Genomic DNA, 19,624 nt, shown 5'->3' with positions numbered 1-19,624 from the left:
CAATCTTAGTAGTGATAAACAGAGCAGGACAAACCCCACAAAAATCACAAGCCAGATCAAGCTAGAAGGGCATCTAGCTCAATATCCTGTCTCAGAGAAAAAATAGTCACTCTTTGAAAAGGATATATAAAACAGGACAACAGAGTTTTTCTCCCAACTTCAGCTTGCACCAATCAATGACCTGTGGTTCCATTATATTTGCTAGTCTGGTGGATTAGTTTCCCTTGTTCTTGTATTGTTATTAATTTTTCATTATTTTTTATATAGTTTTGACCTACATAATTGGGGTCTATATATATATAATATATATAAGTTAATAAGAATTTCCTTTTGTTTTTCAAGTCTGTGACCTGATAGTAACAATACTTGAGAAATTGAGTGCCCTTACCTCTGTGTTCCAAGAGATGGAGCTGCCATTTCTTACTCACATTTTCCTCTGCAAGTTGAATAGGCCTGTTTTGTTTCTCCATTTGGAAGCAAAGCAATCTCTCTGGTCATCCCTGTTTCTGTTCTGTGTTTCATTGTACCTTTGCAGGTGCATGCTTGCCAAATATCTTCTGCTTTATTTTCCTAATTTTTTAAAGTCTTCTATTATTGTTCCACTTCTATGGGGGTTTCCTTGAATGAAAATGAATTGATGTCCTGCTCTAAGGATTGTTTATGTGACCCATAGCCTCTAGTGCTTCTCTTGGGTCTTCACAATCAAATGGACTGTTCTGCCATTCAAAGGCCCTAGAAGTCTGCAAAGTAAGAGATTAAGTCAGTGATCTGATTTCAGACCTCCCAGTTGACAGCAGAGCATTATCAAAAAGGCACCAGGCTGACCTGATAGAGGAAGACTTGTGCATTTCGTTTTGTAAGGAATTTTAGCTTTGTGATGGAGCTCAGTTACAGCAGGCAGGAGGCTTCTGTGCATTGAGAGGAATGAAAGCAGCAAGGGTAAGATTTATTTTGTTTCATATTTTATTGTCTTGAAACAGCTGAACTCAGCTAATCAATTTCATGGGAATGGTTACTGTATTTCTGTACTGTTGTAGGTGCATGTGATGCTTTATGAAACACCCAAGTCAGATTTCATATGGAGCAGACATAATCCCTAGGAATTTTCTGAATCATATTTATTTCACTTTGATTTTCTTCACACCATGAACATGAGATAAAAGAATGCATTACTCTGAGGTGGTTAAATTCTGGGAGCATGAGATGGATGGAACAGATCACGTATTCATCAGACCCTTGATATTGCTTCTTAACTGACTTTTTGCCTGCTGGGAAAACCTCCATTCTTGATAATATGGAAAAGGTTTGCTGCACTGCTCGTAAAAGGTTTTATCACCTGTGCTTCTATTACATTCTCTGAGTGCTAGAAAAGAAGAACAAGCACAGAATCTGTCCATAAGTTTCAGAGGATGCTTAGCATTGTAATTGAAAGATACAAACAGCAAATTCAGAGTTTAAGCCCCTGACTAAATATTCTGACATCCTTTTCAGTTCATATCTTTAACATCAGAGCTACTTTATATCTTTAACTCAGAGCTACTGTACTAATTTGGTTTTGCCTAAAGAAAATCTTTCTGCAAGCCATCTCTGCTGCGTAAGCAACAAGAATGAGAATAGTTCATCTACCTTCAGATATTGCTGGGTACATATTTACACCTGAGCTATTGACCCTCGAGTCCTTTTATAGCAAATAGAGAGAAATAGGCAGGTTTAGATCATGACTGGGGAAGGATAATCACATCCTAGAATTACCCATTTACTTTCATTATTAAAAAGGACCAGGGACATTCAATTAAATTACCTACCCTGTAGATTGTAGACAAGCTTATTCAGATATTTGGTCTGATTTTTCTACCAGAAGATGAATGCATTTCTTCTCTTTCTAGGATTTTTTGGTGTTAAAAGTCTTTCTTGGTTATCATTTGAATTTTAGTGATGGCTGGTGCAGTTGATGAGTCTTAATATCTTCAGGACTGAAATCATATTTTATAGAGAATTCAACAGAATTTAATAGAATTCAGTGCTAAGCAAACTTGTCACAAAAAACAAAGAATACAAAGGAAAAGTTAGAGGTAGGAGTGGAACCAGATTGATTCTATTTTACTAGCAGTAAAAAACTATATTCTTCCCCTTACTCCTCTTTATTTTCTGACTAAGACAAAGGTAGGAAATTAATAGAACCTTCTTGATGTTTCTCAAGTTTTTCTTGTTTTACTATGTGGTATTGTGAAAATTGTTGTAAATAATATCCCAGATAATCTATTTATTTCAGTAGAAAATTTGAGTCGTCAGATAAATTTTTAAAGTATAATTATCAATATGTGTTTGTCAGGTAATTCAGATCCAGCTCTGTGGTCTCTGCTATAATTTTTTTCTCTTGGATTATTTACAATCTTTTTTCCTCTTAAAATGTGAGAAATTTTATATTTCTTCCTATATCCTAGTTAATTGGTTTGAGAATCCCTTAGGTTGCATGCACTCCACTCACTTTGGAGACCACTGCCCCAGTGGAGGAGCCCTTGTGATCATGGACAGAGGTGACAGTGTCAGATAGTGGACCCAGGGTGGAATTAAGTAACTACTTCTTCTTGTTAACCTGTCCCATAAAATGAATCAAATACTAAATTATTTATTGCCAGCAACCATCTTAAAATATGGAGATCTGTAAATATTGCTAGTAAGCAGTATTAAAATACTCTCATAAGGTGGTAGAGATTTAGTCCATTGTAGTTCAGCCCTTCTTTGGATCTGATTCATGGATCCTACCAGTGGGCAGTCATGGTCAGTGCTGCATGGGACTTTAATTTCTGCTAATTAAGATTTTAGTAGAATGAGGGAAGTGGAAAAATTTCATCCAGACAGGCAGCTTTTCCCCATAGTATTCTATCTGTGTACTTTATCACAGACATAGATTTAGATTCTTAATACACAGACTCAATCTGTTTTTTCCCACTTAGGCCCTTCATCCGAGCAGAAGACTAATCCCTATGCTCTCAGTGACCTCTTTACTGATGTTATAGCCTTGCAGCAGATTGCAGCTGCTGTAGAGCTTTAGGGCAGGAAATGGCTGCTAAGGATCAGCGGGCTAATAGCCTGCCCACCATGGGGAAGAGGATGTGCTCTGCATCTTGGCATTTCTGGATGGCTTTTTTGCCAGGTATGCGTTTGTTTCTGATGCAGTTGCTGTATTTGCCTCTTCTGATTTCTGAGAGGACTTGACAGCACTGCTGATGGAAGCCTAGGCTGCTTTGGGCACAGCACTGCAGATGTAGACATGATGGTTGAAATAGCAGCTTTTCTCAGTAATTTTACCTATACATCTATGCAAAGGCTTCTGGATGCAAGGTGATGGACTACCTGGAAAGTTTTAAACCTTTATGGGAGATCTCTTCTTTGAAGGGATCTATCCTTCCTAAAGTACTGATGAGTTTGTCCTTCCTTTCCAGATTGCCCAGATATATCATACTTCTTTCCCCTCCTCCTTCTTCTCCCCCTTCCCTTCACCTAGCTGAAAGAAACTTCACAGATTAATTTTAATTTAGAATATAAATTGCAGGCAGTTAGTCTCCAAGTTGACTAGTTGTTTTTTTTAACTACCTAATAAAAGACATTTTAATAGCGTTGTTGCTCAGTGTACCACTATATTGTGAGTACTGAACAACACTGAGGTTTCTAAAGGCACTGCACTTGAAGAATAATAAATAAGGTTGAGTGCACAGAACCTCTCTGTGAAGGATGACAGAATCACCAATTTGTTGAGGTTGGAAGGAACCATCATCCTGAGACCATCATGTCCAACCCCCTGCTCAAGCAGAGCAGGAGCACCTAGAACAAGTTTCTCACAACCATGCCCTGTGAGATTTTGAAAATCTCCATGAATTGAGACTTTACAAACCTCTCTGGGTAACCTATGCCAATGTTTGACCATGCTAACAGTGAAAATGAGTTTCCATATTTTCCATAATTTCCTGGGTTTTGATTTGTACCCATTGCCTATCAAGTGCACTGCTGAGAGAGAAGTTTGGCTCCCTCTTCTCCATCCCCACTTATTTAGAGACATTTTGATAAGATCCAGCTGAGCTTTTTCTTCTGCAGCCCTGGGAGTTCTGGCTCTCAGCCTTTCTTCATGTGAAAGAGAACCCAGCCCTTAATCCTGTTTGTGGCCCTGCACCACACTGCAAGATCACCTAATACTGTTTCTCTTGAAAGTATGAATTTAATTAGGCAAATAGCACTCTCATAATCATGTAGGTCTGCTTCTGATTTGCAATGCCACTGACCTTTTTCTCACCCTGCAGCTTTTTCCAGTTTCTCCAACAATCCTGACTTTATGATTTAGAAACATAACTAGTCATTGCTTTCCATCCTGCCTTTCTTTTGCTGTCAGGGTGTGGGGCTTTTAATGATTGTCCTTCCACATGTGCTTGCTTAGGCCTTTCCCTTTGTCCTTTCTTCTTGAGTCCAATAAAAACACCAGAGGGTAAACAGTGGTCAGATTCACAAACAACAAATGAATAAAGTGAATACAATTTTCTTTAAAAAAGAAAGTACTTGTCATGCCAGTGTGTAATCATCACTCACAGATCCATTGTGTAGTTTTAGTTCATTAAACTAAAAAATTCTTTGCAAAAATATTATCTGAATTCAAAATACTTTTCCTGATGCTAATTCCTTGTTCATATCCCTGATGATCATTCTGGGCAATCTTCAAGATGTTTTTGCTAAATAGGATTCTTAAAGCATCAGGAAGACATTCTGCCCAACCTCAATTAGTTTTAGTTTATTTTTTATTGCATTCATGGTACTATCATTATGTCTACAGGGTAAAACAACCCAAAAACCATAATGACTGAAGTAATGAATGCAATAAACATTGTAAATGTTAAGGCTTCATGCTTAAAAATTTTCTCTTAACAATTATTCATTTCTAGAGTAGTAGAGTTGGAAAATGCATATACTGTCCAATGGCATCCTCATTATAATTTCAAACCCCAAAACTGCGAGTGTCTTAAAAATGAAAAAAAAAGTTGGGTTTCTTGTCTAGAAATAAAAATAAAAAGCACTTCACAGATATGTCATAGGACAAAAGTTCTGCCCTGACACATCTGTAAAGATGAAAATTTATGACAGCCTTTTTAATTTGCATCTTCTAGCAGTAATCCCTCCTATAATGGTCTTTTCACTTCTGGTAATAGGCAGATGCTAGAACTTTTTCATTTTCTGTGTATTTTATTTGAATGTTTTAAATTAAATAAATTTATATGCATACTCAGCAAATGGTATTGTTGATGATGCTATTCACAGGTATAAAAAATGGATCTTTTTTATGTGCTTGCATTTTATTACTTTATTTTGTAATAAGACATTAAAATTAGCTTTTTGTTGTTCATTTCAGACATATCATTGTTTTTCCCATCCTTCACTGGAAATTCTTATTTGGAGCTACCTTCTCTGACATCTGTATCTGATACCAGGACTGCATCTGGGCAGGAAACAAGCAATCTGACAACTCTGTACTTGACAGTGAAAACAACTGCTCTAAATGGCACAATTCTTTACAGTGAGTACCAAAGATACTTGAAGTTAAGTATCAGTTTTAGCTCCTTCAGGTCCTTATTAACTTTAGTGTACATCAGCTGGCATTTCCTCTTCAACAGCAAAATGAGTCATTAAAATGCAGGAGAAGCCTTTTGGTATTCTAATGCATGCTGCATTATAAAATTCAAACCATTGTTCTTAGTGTTCCTCTGGAAGGTTCTTTAATTCATGACTCATTAAGCAAAACATAACTTACAAGAGAAAATGCAGCTTCCTGACAAGAAAGAACATAGCAAGCATATGACTTCAGTTTTAAGTTTTACAGCTCTAAAATACAAATGTTGAAGAAGTTTTGAACAACTTATAATAGAGAAACAGCTTCTTCATAGTTGGATTGAGTCTCACTTTTTATAATTGTGATCTTGGTTCCAAATTCTTGATTTATGGAACTATCTTAAGTTCTGCAGTTTTGCCATATTTTGAAGTACTTACTGTGATTTCACACTTCAGAGAATTCTTTTGTGATCCCCAGAGAGTATACTTGCAGACTTGGATGTATGCCTGCTAATACTACATAAAAAGTTGCTTCTTGCCTGCATATTTCATTCCTCAATATATGGCATAAACTTCTGAGACAGAAGTACACTTTTCACTAGTCAGCAAGAAAAAAATAGACTTCTCTGCCAGTTGAGTATTTCATTATATATTTTATCTTGCAATTTCTTGCAAATGGAAAACATGGAATGTGGAGTGATTTCTTCTTCAACTCAAGAAGAGATAGAAAAATATTATTATTTCATAGATTTATTCCACAAAGACAAAATAATTAGGAGCAGTTTCAGTTCACTGAAGCTTCCTAGGGTTTCTCTACACAAAGAAATCTTGTTGATTATAGCATAAATTATTCTGATTAAATTTTGTTGTATTTATATTAATCTGGTAGTAGTGTATGTGAATTCACTTGAACTGTGTAAGTATTTATAAGCCAGGGTTAAAAGTAATATAAGATTTGTGGCATTATTTAATTATGCCTTTTATTATCTGAGCTAGAATTTTTTTAGATGTGAAATACTCTAGCCTCAAATGGAAAATTAATATTTACTGCTTTTCAAAATAGTATCTCAAATCCTTGTATGTTATATCTAGGCTGTTGCTGCAGCTCTCTAAGCTACAGTACTGCAAAATTTGCTAAGAATCATGAACAAGTGGTGATGTGGCAGTTCTTTATATCAAAATGTTTTATACTTGTTAGGTATTTCAATTTTAAGAGGAGTTATTTGCCCTTGAAGAAGAATTCATGGAAGGTTATTGGAAATACTTTGAATATATTTGACATTTTGTGATTTTGATTGCTTCATCACTGCAAAGTAATTTGGCTTTAGCCAAAGTTAATCTTGCTATTTACACATAAACCCTGAGTAAGCATCTCTGTGAACCAAAAATCTCAAAGAACTCCAAAAAGAAAAAAAAAAAAAAAAAAAAAAAGATTCTCTGCTATGCTCAGGAGGAAATGCTATTTTCTGAAGCTAAAGGAGTTGAGTTTGTCCAGCCTGGAGAAGAGAGGGCTCTGGAGACCCTACATTCCAGTCCTTAGGTATTAAAAGGCTGCTTATGAGAAATATGAGGTTAAACCTTTTAGCAAGACCTGTTGTAATAGTACATGGGGTAATGTCTTTAAACTGAAAGAGTGTAAATGTATACTAGATATAAAGAAGAATTTTCTTTTACAATATGGGGAGCAAGGTACTAGAATAGATTACTCAGAGAAGTGGCAGATTCCTCGTCCCTGGAATTATCCAAGGCGTGTTTGAGAAGACTCTGAAAAAACTAATCTGGTCAAAGTTGTCCCTGCTCATTGCAAGGGGTTAATTAGATGACCAATTCATATGAGTCTATGCATTTTCTTTTCTAGATAATTTACTCATCCTGCATCTAACCTAATTAGATATTAAAACCTGGTGTAACCTGTTCAGCTACTAGTTCATACTGTACATGGAAAATTGTTACTAGGGTATTTTTCAGGTGTTTGCAGAGCTTTTGTTTCAGCAGTATTTGAGGACTTCACATTCTTTAGAATACATTCTATCTGGAAAGATAGAATGGCATTGGTGGAGAGCCATGAAGGTTTTTGCTTTCAGTCACCCATATCTGAGATTTCCATGGACTGTCTCACAGCTCATTTCTTGTCCCTTCATGTACTCATAAAGGAAGAAGTGTGGTCAGGATTAGTGATACACTAAAATCAAGCTGGAGTAGCTCCAGGAGCTTGGGAGAATTTTTGTATATTTTCACACAGTAAAAACTCACCATTTTTTCATAGGTTTTCATTAGCATGTCATACTTGCATTCTCATTCCCTTTGTTACCTCTAAAATGGAATTTTAACTGATTTGCAATATTCCATTCTTTTAGTGACCAGTAGGTTTCAATTAAGGTTGGATTTCTGTTAAGCTAAATAAATAAATAAGAAAATAAGTAAAACTTGGATCTCTGCCTGGCTGTGGAACACAGACACAGAAATTAGTAGATGACTGTACATCTTGTAGAATTCTGATACTGTGTTTAACATTAGACAGACCTTTCCTTTGCATTTCTACTTTAACAATCTCTGCCCCTCTTTCTATAGCACAAATTTCTTTTCCTTGTTTTTACTCTTTCTTTTTTTGTTCTGTGTCTCCCTGGCAATTAGATTCCTTTCCAGATATTGTAAATATTTATTTTGATGGTTCAGATCAATATTCTTTAGTTTTACATGAATATAATATAAAATAAAATATAATATTAATTAGTAAATAAAAATCTCTCCAGTGTTTTAGGGATGAACTCCATGTGCCTATACAGATAATTGGGAATTTTTAAATTATTCCTGTATGCAGGCACGAAGCACGTCTGTAAATAAATATAAATTGTGAGTTCCCTCATATGCTTTCTCTATATTTCCTTCATACCCATTTTTTTCTACCTGCTTTGTCTTTCATTTTCACTTCTAAATACTAGAAAAGGGAAGCTGCTGTTGCCAGCTCTTCTGTTTTTAATAGTAATATCACTCCTGCCCTTACTGCTGCTTTTCTGGAGCTGTGTTATCATCAAACATCTGAGGAATGAGCCATCATCAGAAAGCCAACTTAAGGCTGTTGCACTCACTAGGCACAAGAACCACACACTTCTAAGGGTTAATGTTCCAAACATTTTCAGATTCTGCTAGTTTATGCAGGTTAGCAATGGTTTCATGATTACAGTTACAATGACTTCACATTCTCATAAAACAAAAAACTTTCTGTCAATTTTTTTAATAGAAAGAACATTACAGTGATCTGCTTCTTTCAGAGGTACTTTACTAGAAAATTATTACACATTTTGATTATTTTTTTAAGATTAATCCACCTCTAGATTACACATTTTACACACACCTGTTTTTACCAGGTGGTGGTGAGGCTACATCTGGTTTTCTGGCAGATAATTAGTAAACATTTAATTACAGGGCGAAAGCTCAGACAAGATGCTATTGATACACAAATGAATTTGAACCTGGCTGTATGCATAAGAAGACTATTTAAATCAAAATCATAAGGATAACATAAAAGGATTAAAACTTGCATCTGTCTTTACCTTGTACATCAGCCAGTGAAGAACAAAAAAGATCTGTGCCTTCTTCACCTTTTCATGTCCATGTGCCATAAAATAGAGAGAACAGAACTCTTAAATTATCAATGCATTATTTTAATACGTTTTAGCAGTTAGTCCAATTATATTATTGCATTATATATGTAAATATATATAAGACAAATAAAATGAATATAGAGAATACAGCAAATAAGTTTTTTATGGGCTAATAGGCAGCCCATGAGATCATTACATGTGCTAGGCATGTCACTTTAGTAAATCATACCATATTTTTGTTAAAAGTAATTTTCCTATTTATTAGCATTAATTTTATCAACAGTTGGTTGAAATTACCAAGCACTAAGGACTTGTAGAGTCTTCCAAAAATAGATTGTCTGTTAAAAAAAAGGGGAGATAGGATATCATAGAAGCCTGTGTGTGATTTATAGAAAATTACTATATGTTCATCTGTTTTAATACAAAAAAAAACCAAAAAAACCAAAAAAACATATTTACATTCTTAATAATTATTTTTTCCCTAATTATTTCAGTATACATTCAAGAAATATCAGAATGCTAACAGTAAATGGACGAAAACTGTCTGGAATTTTTACATTTACCTTATGTTTAATTTGTTGATAGAATGTTGCAATTACATTTGTGCCAATAAAGATTAGCATTTGAGGTGATTTATTTGTTGACTACAGAATGCATTCATAAAATTTCTATTCTATTCCTTAATTATTTTATTTGTTTGCATGATTAAATTTCATTAACATGTCAAATCAAATTGTGATATTTAGCCACAAAAAAAAATAAATTGCTAGTGATCATAAAAACCTGATACAGTTATAAAGTTTTACTTCATCATTTTCACTTTTAACAGAGTCAGCATAATGCTGCTTACAATCCCTTCAAGGGTAGATTGTTTAGCTTCTGCTGTATATGGTAGCCTATAACTTCTGACAATTGGATTTCAGCCCATGTTTATAGCATTCCTTAAGGACAACAGCTCCCTTTTCATAAACTGTGCTCATAAATTATTTCCTGTGCTCTCAAAAGCTCTGTTCCCCAGATCTTCCCATATTCCCCTTACCCTTATGAAACTAAATAGGGGCATTTCAGGCATTTCACCTGTAGTCTCTTTGTTTCTTATTTCAGCTGGCATTTTCAAGCAGAGCATTTCACAGCACCCTTCCTCTGTGTCAAAATAGATTTCCTTTCTTAATGAAGCTTATCCCATATTGTAATGGAACTTCAAATCTATCTTTTAGATAGGCAATAATTTGAGGCTAAAGGCTAGTTGTTTGTTGTCATACTGGTGTACAAAAACAACCTTCCAGCTAGCAGTTTCCTGTGAAATGATGATTGCTGAGATCTGGGTTCTTTAGCCTGAACCTCTTACATAATCTCTACTATGGTTGAGACAACTTGCCCCTAATATCCAACAAGATTATTAACTCAGGTATTTCCTGATCTCTGTCTCTTCCCAGAGCTTCTTTGTTTTGCTTATGACTCAGGCTTTTCCTGTGAAGGTGATTTCCATCATACACACTGTGGAGCATATGCTCCTTCACATAGCCAGAACAAAATTCTCTGCCTCCTCATGTTCACTGAAGAAAGATTTAAAGGATTGTCCTTTCAAAGAATTTCATACCACCTAGCAAATAATGTGAAGAATGCTGTTAGTCACCTGTAAGTGTGACTTAAAAGTGCTCCCTAGACTGAAGCTCAAGCAGCAACACTCACTGAAGTTTCAAGAAGTAATGCTGCCTTTGGGAGAGCTGTCCCAGATTTTTTCACTTTACTGGTAACAATGAGGACCTTCTTCCAAGTTTTTTACTAGTAGGCAATGTGAATAGACAGAGCACTGGGAGAAGGGAAACAAGCTGTTCATCTGTAACTTCACTTTTTCAAGACGTTGTATGCACACACAGACACAGCCACTTCATTCTCTCTGAATCAATGTGACTCACAAATCTACTTACTAGAAATTGGAAAATTTCTAGTAGGTAGAAATTGGAAATGCCAGGAATAGCATGTGCAGGGAGGGGAGAAGATAAGGAAACAAATAATACAATATGTGCATATGTCAGTTATGTGAGGGTTAAAAAGCAGTGCAATAGTGCAATATATTTTGAAAGAAAAATATCACACTATTGTAGAAGGAAATTGTAAACGCCAAAGGCATGAAATCCAGTCAAATTAAAATAGCTTTGGAGTTAATTAGGTATTCAGAATACAAAATATGTCTAAGCATAAAAGACATCAGTAGGTCATCAGGATTTGTAACAGAGTGAAGAAATGCAGTGTTGACTAGAAAGCTGCTCTCAAGGAGGGAGTTTACTTTGTGAATTGTTTCTGCTAGGAACTATGCAAAAGGAAATGATCAGCCAGTTGCAATGACTGTTGTCCCTCTCTGTCTTCTAAAAGATCAGCGTTTGCTTTTTGTTTTGTGTTCTAAAATAAAGTTGATAATCTTTTCTTTATAAATTTATTATGTTTTCCAAGTCCCGAGTATGTCTTCGCTCTCTTTACCTTTCTTTAATGTAAAAATATTAAAGGACATTCTGATCTGAGGCCCTCTCCAGCAGTGCCTCCAGGCTCCTGCTCAGCAGCAGAAACCCAGCCCAGAGCCAGCCCTTCTGATCCTCTCCAGAGCACTCCTGCTTATGGCTCACGGACAGACTCACTCCAGACTCACACACCCAAACCCAGGACCTCCACAACTGAGGGTCCCCAAATCTAGAGGAAGATTTCTACCAATCTGACATCCATGCCAGCACCCACGCTCTCCTATTCAGAGCAGTAGTACATCAAATAATACATGCAGTAAATTCAGTTTTGTGACCCAGTTACTGGGTCTTTTTTACTTCAGTTAAACATAGTAAAATACTGTGAAATAATACATAGTAAAAAATATACATAGTAAAATACAGTAAAATATAGTTTTAGCTATTTGTCTTGAAGAGGAATAAAAATTGTAAACAGGAACTTACCTTTTATGAAAAGTAAACACAGTTAAATTCAAAGGGAAAATTCACCCAATATCATTTGAAACTGTAGGTGCCAGTCCTTTTTATGTAGAACAGCCATTATAAGAAACTATTATAAGAGATGTTCTGTTACAATTTTTCTTGTCTATAATTTATTTGAAAAGCTGAATGGATGTGATTTTGTTCTTTTATTGTCGCCTTTGTTGCCTCAATGATACTTATGGATATAGAGAGAAGTTCAATTAATGTAAGATTGATGCAACTGCAGTGGTATTAATTTTGTCTTTTATTTTCTTGTACTTTTAACTGTTATCAGCTAAGCACAGAGATGTAGAGAGCCTGTACATAGGCATTGTGTTTGGTGTTGGTGTTCCAGTAGTGTGAAATACTTCTGTGCCATCCTACCCTTTTAAAAGTGTGACTATCTCCATTTTTGTTTTCAAAGCTGGTGAAAGAAATTTTGGAGAGCAGTTTCTTCACTTGTATCTTGTGGAGGGAAGACCCACAGTTCGATTAGGCTGTGGAAACTCTCAGAACATTCTGACTGTATCCCTGAACCAATCTGTCAGCAAGGGCATACTCATCCCTATTGCAATAAGGTAAGAATTTACCACTGGGTTACACTAAAAGACTTTTACTCATCTATATAGAGCAATCAAATGTGATTCCACTTTTTCTTTTTTTTTTTTTTTTTGACAATAAAAAGATAAGTCAAATTAGAAATCAAATTTGGAAACATTTTTCATAAGGTTATCTCCTTGATTGAAAATATGTTTTAGTTCACACAGATTATTTCAGTCCTTTGGAGAGCTCATGAATCATTCAAAGTCCAGACACATTTACAGATACAGATTAGGTCAGTTTGAGAACTGAAACAGTTTAAACATAATTTTGGAGATCACAAATGGGGGTCTCATATTTTATGCTTATTAGTTAACACATTAAATAAATTAGATTTGTCATCTGAATTTTAGTGCTAAATATAAGACTAATCTATTGTTTAAGATAAAAAATTTAAAATGGACATGCTATCAACATCTCACATTGTGAGGAGAACTTGGTGATTTTAAAAGTCTTATCCAAACAACTATGGTCCTAAAAGTTGTCATATCTACATTTGCCACTGCACTATCAGCATTATGCAAGAGTGGCTAATCACTACTGTCACTTTTCATCTTGTAGAAACAATGCCTCTCAGAGTGGTTCATCTATCATTTTGAGATGGGTATTTGTGTCATGCTTTGGTAATGAATTAACTCCTTTCCAGTCTTGGAATTTTATGTATGTAAGCTAGGTAAGAAGTAAAACAGAAATAATATAGGATCTTATTGTTATATTTATATTAGTAATGTTAAATAATGGTCAAGTTTTCAATCTTCACTTCAGAAACGTTTTAGAATTAATTCTGACTGCCACATAAAATATCAAATTACTGTGATTCAGATAACTTTTTTTTTTTACATAGTTTAAGTATTAGGCCTAATTGCTGCACCTGAACTGCAAACATTTGTGATGTGAGGGAATGTAGCGTGCACTTATTAAATTAAAGGAAGCCTTAGGTAGACCTGTTTTTGCTGCTAAAGGATAGTACGCGAAGGAGACTGCGACAGAAGTTACCGTGAAACACAAATGTTAGATTTCTCAAAGTTGCCTTTTACTACCAAAAAAAGAAAACCAAATTAAAATTTGTAGTTTTCCTCTAAACTGTTTCTCTGTGATGTAAATGTTGATAAATTCTAAAAGGACAGAGGTTGGGTGATCTCAGTACATAGAGTAGATTGATATGGGGAGAAGAGAATGCTCAGGGTTTTTTAAAAGCTTAACCCATAATCTTTGCCACTTCTTTTAGAAACAAAGTTCTTAGAATATAAATCTTCTTTTCAATATATGGAAGGCTAATAGGAGCTGCCATTTAAGAAACTGTTTTTTTCCATCTTCTATTTCTTCTCAGCCACAGGTCTCTACATCACTCTTTTTCTACATTTAAAACAAGGATGTTTTTTTCCTTTTATGATTAGTATTAGCATCTAGTGTAAATGGAGCAGTCACAAAGCATGCATTAAAATCTTATTATACAACAGTTTCTTTATTTTAGGATTTTTGTAAAGGTTATAAAAGTATATAAAATTTACAAAGAAAATTATATCACTTCCTCTCCTTTTGATCTAGCCGATAAAGAGTTTTTTTCTCTCAGAAAATAATTGAGTTATACAGCTCATACTAATAATCTAAGTTTGTTTTTTTTAATCCCAGAGACTTCTCTTGTATGAGACATTGCTCAGATAATTGTCTGCACTGTATCAGCTGTGGTAGCACTGTCTTTCCTTCATACATTTAAGCCATTAAAATGCTGTACAGATTTCAAAGCCTAACAATATCTTAGCTAAACAGCAAGTAAAAAATTGATTCTAGGTATAGAGTTCAAATTTGCACCAAAAAATTTATTTCCTTTTTTTTTCTGCCTTAAAAATAACACCTCTGTATTTATGGCCTCCTTCTTGTTGTTGCACTAAAAAATAATGTCACTCCAATTTACACATTTCCTTTGTTTACTGGAATTTTATACTTCTATCTTTTGAAACAGTAGCATACTAAATAACTTGCAAGGTGTGATTGTAGACTGTGACTAGCAGGGATTTACATGAATTTGAGTTTATGGGCTTGGCCTTCAAAATGTCTTGTGATTATTCTTGTGAGTCCTTCTAAAATGTGGAGAGAGCAGTATATCCTTCACCAAGCACCAATAAAATTGTAATCCTTCAGCAATCATCCTTAACCTCTGTCAAAGGAAAAAGCAAACTTGACAAGGCAGTTGTAGCCTCCCAAGATCTTGTATCATAAGATATGAAATATGGATCCATGACAAACTGCTGATTTGTGTTCTCAGACACTGCTGGAGATAGATAATTCTATCTACACTTTACCTGCAAAATTAATGTGTCGAATTTTTTTGCTTATAAAGCAGGAAAAGAGTCAAAGAGTAGAATAAATGACCATATTTTATTACTGTTTCAAAGCTCTCCAACAGGGGAACAATACATTTGTTACATTTGACTTTGAATTGCTTTGGAAGATCATATTTGGCAGTTATTCCTGTTTTGGATGCAACTATGACTCCAGTGGTTAAACACCACAATTAACACATCCAATAACATCTATAAAAGTAGATTTTCTCTTTTTCAAACTTATTCTTTTTAATCTACATGTGCAGGAAACTAATACCTTCCCATGGTTTAGAGCAATTGCTTTCTTTTAACTCTATGATTGGTTTCCTTAAATATGGCCATTTTCTCAAACCTGATGAAGATTAAATGAGTTTTAAATGTTCAGTCGTTGTCTTTATGATGCTTGTGAAATGGCAGCTTTATAGAAGAAAGTCAATAAAGCTCTGATTGCTTACTTTGTTTGCCTTGCCTAAAGAAAATAGAAACCTGTTTCAATGCCATTTCATTCGTTGTTTCTATTTCTGTTTATTTTAGGATGATTTGATTACTGGTTTGAAAATGTGCATTCAAGTATAATTTTTTTGTGATTTCATAATTGAGATTGTATTGGATTTTTTTTTCAGTTAAAGCTTTGAGTACATACTTGAAATGTAGTTTGGATTGGTTTTATGGATTTGTTCTTTAAAGTTATTCAAAGAACATTAATTCAAACGCACTTCATTCTATGAGTGGATTCTAAAATGCATTTCCCTGATACAAAATTTGCTCTACTTTGTGGTTAAAGTGATATGACTGCCATAAGGGCAAATGATGTTTCTTCAATTCAGTGGTTGAATGAAGGTAAATTTAACAAGAAAGATATTGAGATAATCAGATCATCAGGATTTTGATTTTTCTAGGCAGTAAGGTGGATTGTTGCTTTTAGAATATGAGTACTGATATTTTTTAGATATCTTAGATTTTAGCCTCTAAATGACACTTTTGTGTGTTCTGCACAGTGCAGGTCCTTTTCTGTTTGGGAGATTCCAAGCAAGCATTAAATAAAATCTTCCCTGTATGTGGCAGCCTCAGTCTTCCATCTTATTTATGTGCAGAACTTTCAGAAATTTTCTCTAGAATTTAATAAACATAGTGCCCATCCCCACAGAGCTATATCATGTATTATGTACATTTACATTTTCATGTATCTTCCAAGTGAACATATTGAAAGCAGTTGTTTCCAGTTTTCTGTCACGCTTTAACCAGTAGTATGGATGTGAGCATTTACTCATTGCTGAGAAGGGCACCTTTAGCTGTCCTTAAAAGTGTTTATTTGTTAAATACATTATCCAGTTAATTTGGCCAACTCTCACCTAGACCATGCAGTGGTACAGAAGTTGCTGGAGTTTATTATTTGGTCTTCCAGCTTCAAAAGCAGATGGCACATTCTGAACTGTGAAAGTCCTCAGCATGTTTTTGTACTTCCACATGGACATTTTGGCAAGACGTAATGTAATAAGTATTAGTTACATTATTATATTATCAGTGTCCATAATTTTACCTACACTTCTACTTCCTCCCTTTCTACAGAAGAAGAAAATAATTGATTGAATTATTGTACAAAGTTTTTTCTTGCATGTGCATACTGAAAATGTATTTCTAAAAAAAAATGTGTAAATCACTATCCATACAATATGTTGGCTCATTTTCAGTCATGATGTTTACCTATTTAATTTCATTATTTCAGAGATAAATAGATTTTCATATTAGTGTATATTTTTATTATTATTTACAGGTGTTGGGAAACCTGCATAGTGTGAAAATATTGCTTAAAATTCTATTAAATCAGTAAACAAAAATAAGGAAACAAACATAATTATCTGATGTCTTGCTATTGCTTCCAACACTGCCAGTTACCTAGAAATATAGGATTTTTTTTTTTTAATGATGATTTGGAAATATTTGAGCAGCAGGTTTTGTATCTCAGCAAGAACACAGTGTTGCCTAGGTTTCATACATGTAATACTGAGTTCCAACATAATCAATTATGTGATGGATGAGAAGTGGAAAGGTGATTTGGTAAATTAACTGGGACAGCTACATGCAATATCGCTGTCATCTTATTACACCTCATCTTTTCAAAATTATTTGAAGATTAACAGTGAAAACAGTCTGGGATAGATTTAAGAATTTTTATTTTATCATATTAATTTGTAAAATTGTTAAGGAAAACATATTTAGATGTGGCTTTAAAAAGGAATATTTTAAATAGTTTGTATTTAAATTTTAATTTTAAGTCTGCACATAGATGAATTTTACCCATGTTGTGTTGCATAGAACTGGAAATGCTGCAGGATATTAATTATACTAAATAAATTTTGCAGAGAAATTGTGATTACTTTTAGAAGGACACATATAAAACTGCATGCATTTATGTTTTCTGTATTTTCTATAGAAATTGAAAAGTTTATAAAATCATCACAGTTAAATTGTTCCATGTGGCCTGCTATCTGGAATAACTCAAAAAAATGGATTCTCATAAAGAATATAGAAAATATTACCTTTTGTGTTTGTTTGAATTTCAGCTTTTGTGTATGAACAGAACCTTCAGGGTGTTTAGAAACACAAGCTACTTTCTGAAACTTTTTTTGTCTTCCTTCATCAGCAGTATGCAGTATTTCATCAGTGATCTGTCAAAGCCAACAAACCAACTGCTATGGCTGTTCGAGCTCATTAGCTACTGACTTGAAGAACAGATGTTTGAATTCCTGTACCCTTCATGCTCTGGGTTTACACTAGATTTTCTCACATTAACTGACCTTACAGGAACAACCCAAGAACACAGAAGGACAGAATCAAGTGATTCTTTAGGCTGGAAAGGATCTCTGGAGGCCCTTCCAACATTCCTGCTCAAGCCAGCTGTCCTGGTTACAGCTGTGCTAGAGTTTTCTTCTCAGAACCTGGTATAGTGTTGTGTTTTGCATTCAGTATGAGGGCAAGGTTTATAACACCTTAGTGCTACACTTGTGGCTAAATCATGTTTATAATAAGTCAAGGGCTTGTTTCTGTGTCTCATACTCTGTAAGGAGGAACACAAAAATAAATCATCAGCTGGTTTTGGATGGTTTATTACAAAGTGGCTGACCACAGATCAGTTCACAGCATATGGTGTCATAATATTTTCATCTTCGAGCCCATAGTGTGTCATTATACATTTATCTCAGATTAAAAGGCTATATCACAAAATAAATTATATCTGCTGGTTTTTTTTATGGACAAATTACAGAGTTTCATTAAGTGTTATTTGAGTTCCTACAAGGATGCGTATTCCTAAAACTAAAACTTCTGACCAAATCATACATGAAAAAATAGTATCTAGAGTAATTTTCAGATTAACCAGAAAATTTCATTTTCCAAAGGAAGTTTTAAGGTTAATAATCCCATTAAAGAAACAGTTTCAATGTGTTGTTGACAATTGCAGCAATTAATTATTACTTTCTTAGTGAGTGATGCTGCTAACAACAGTTATTTCTCTATGGGATTTTACTGAATCTCTATGCCACAATTTATCAGGGCTTCTAAAGACAGTGAGCTGTGAATTCACCAGAATTAAAGTTTATATTTTAAAGCATAATGAATGCACGTTTCTTTATCTTTCACTTTTAGATTTGGGTATGCATTATAATTTTAAAATTCCAATATTCAAAGAATCTTTGGGTTTCTGCAAGAAAAATAGAAAAAATAAAGTTCTTATAGTCTGTATAACACAATTTCCATTTCTTGGATACGTCTGCTTTGAAAATTTTATTATTTGCTTTTCACCACTGTTGCAGATAAAGATATAAGAGATTTTTTTATTGTATCATGAAAATTCTAAACTAAATCCCAAAATTTCTTAAATTCTTTAGAACCCTCTCTTTCTGCATTAAAGGAAACACTACTTTAATGGTGCAGACTTGCACATAGTCTTTTCTGTGTGCTGAATAAGCATTGTATTGCAGGTACTGTTGATGTGATTGCTTATTTACTACAGTTTCTCCACATAGATCTCATATGATTCACTTTTCCATCTTCTTGTGTCTGGGTCAGGCTGGGTGAAACAGCAAAGATTTCTAAATATTTGGCAAGCCCCACTGTTCCAGGGAGGAAGTGGGATGCATGGTCCTTCTGATCTGCTTGGAAGGAATTACAGTTATTTCACACACATGCTAGTACAAGGGGATTTCAGTACTGCTGAAGGGACACTGGACATCATGTGTGAAACAGTGCAGATATCATTCATGTGAAGGAAAGGAGTCACTGGATTACAGAAGGAATAATAAAACAATAAAATTCAAGATAATCTGGTATATTGTTCAATATTTTATAATTTCAAAAGATTTTCTTTTTATTTCTAATGTACATAAAATTCTCTAAAATTCATCATATATATCTGGTCACCCAATGATTTACACAGAGGGCTTTTCAGACAACAATTTACTTTCTGTTGGTTTGGCACAGCACCTGGAACTATAGCATTAGAGTACAGAGCTAAATATCTTTTGAAGGTGCCCTGTTGCCTTCT

General features: G+C 34.4%; 1 protein-coding gene across 1 annotated transcript in view; it reads left to right on the top strand.

The window, feature by feature from the left end:
- The window catches only part of EYS (eyes shut homolog), a 674,079-nt gene that overhangs the window by 527,315 nt on the left and 127,140 nt on the right, over window positions 1-19,624 (top strand). Inside the window, exons 37-38 of the mRNA XM_056488606.1 lie at window positions 5,396-5,560; window positions 12,582-12,735. Of these exons, the coding sequence (XP_056344581.1) occupies window positions 5,396-5,560; window positions 12,582-12,735 (319 nt within the window). The remainder of the gene's footprint in view (window positions 1-5,395; window positions 5,561-12,581; window positions 12,736-19,624) is intronic.

This window comes from Oenanthe melanoleuca, chromosome 3, assembly GCF_029582105.1.
Source record: "Oenanthe melanoleuca isolate GR-GAL-2019-014 chromosome 3, OMel1.0, whole genome shotgun sequence".
Taxonomy (NCBI): domain Eukaryota; kingdom Metazoa; phylum Chordata; class Aves; order Passeriformes; family Muscicapidae; genus Oenanthe; species Oenanthe melanoleuca.
The sequence above is the reverse complement of the archived record's forward strand: the minus strand, read 5'-3'. Positions and strand labels throughout refer to the sequence as shown.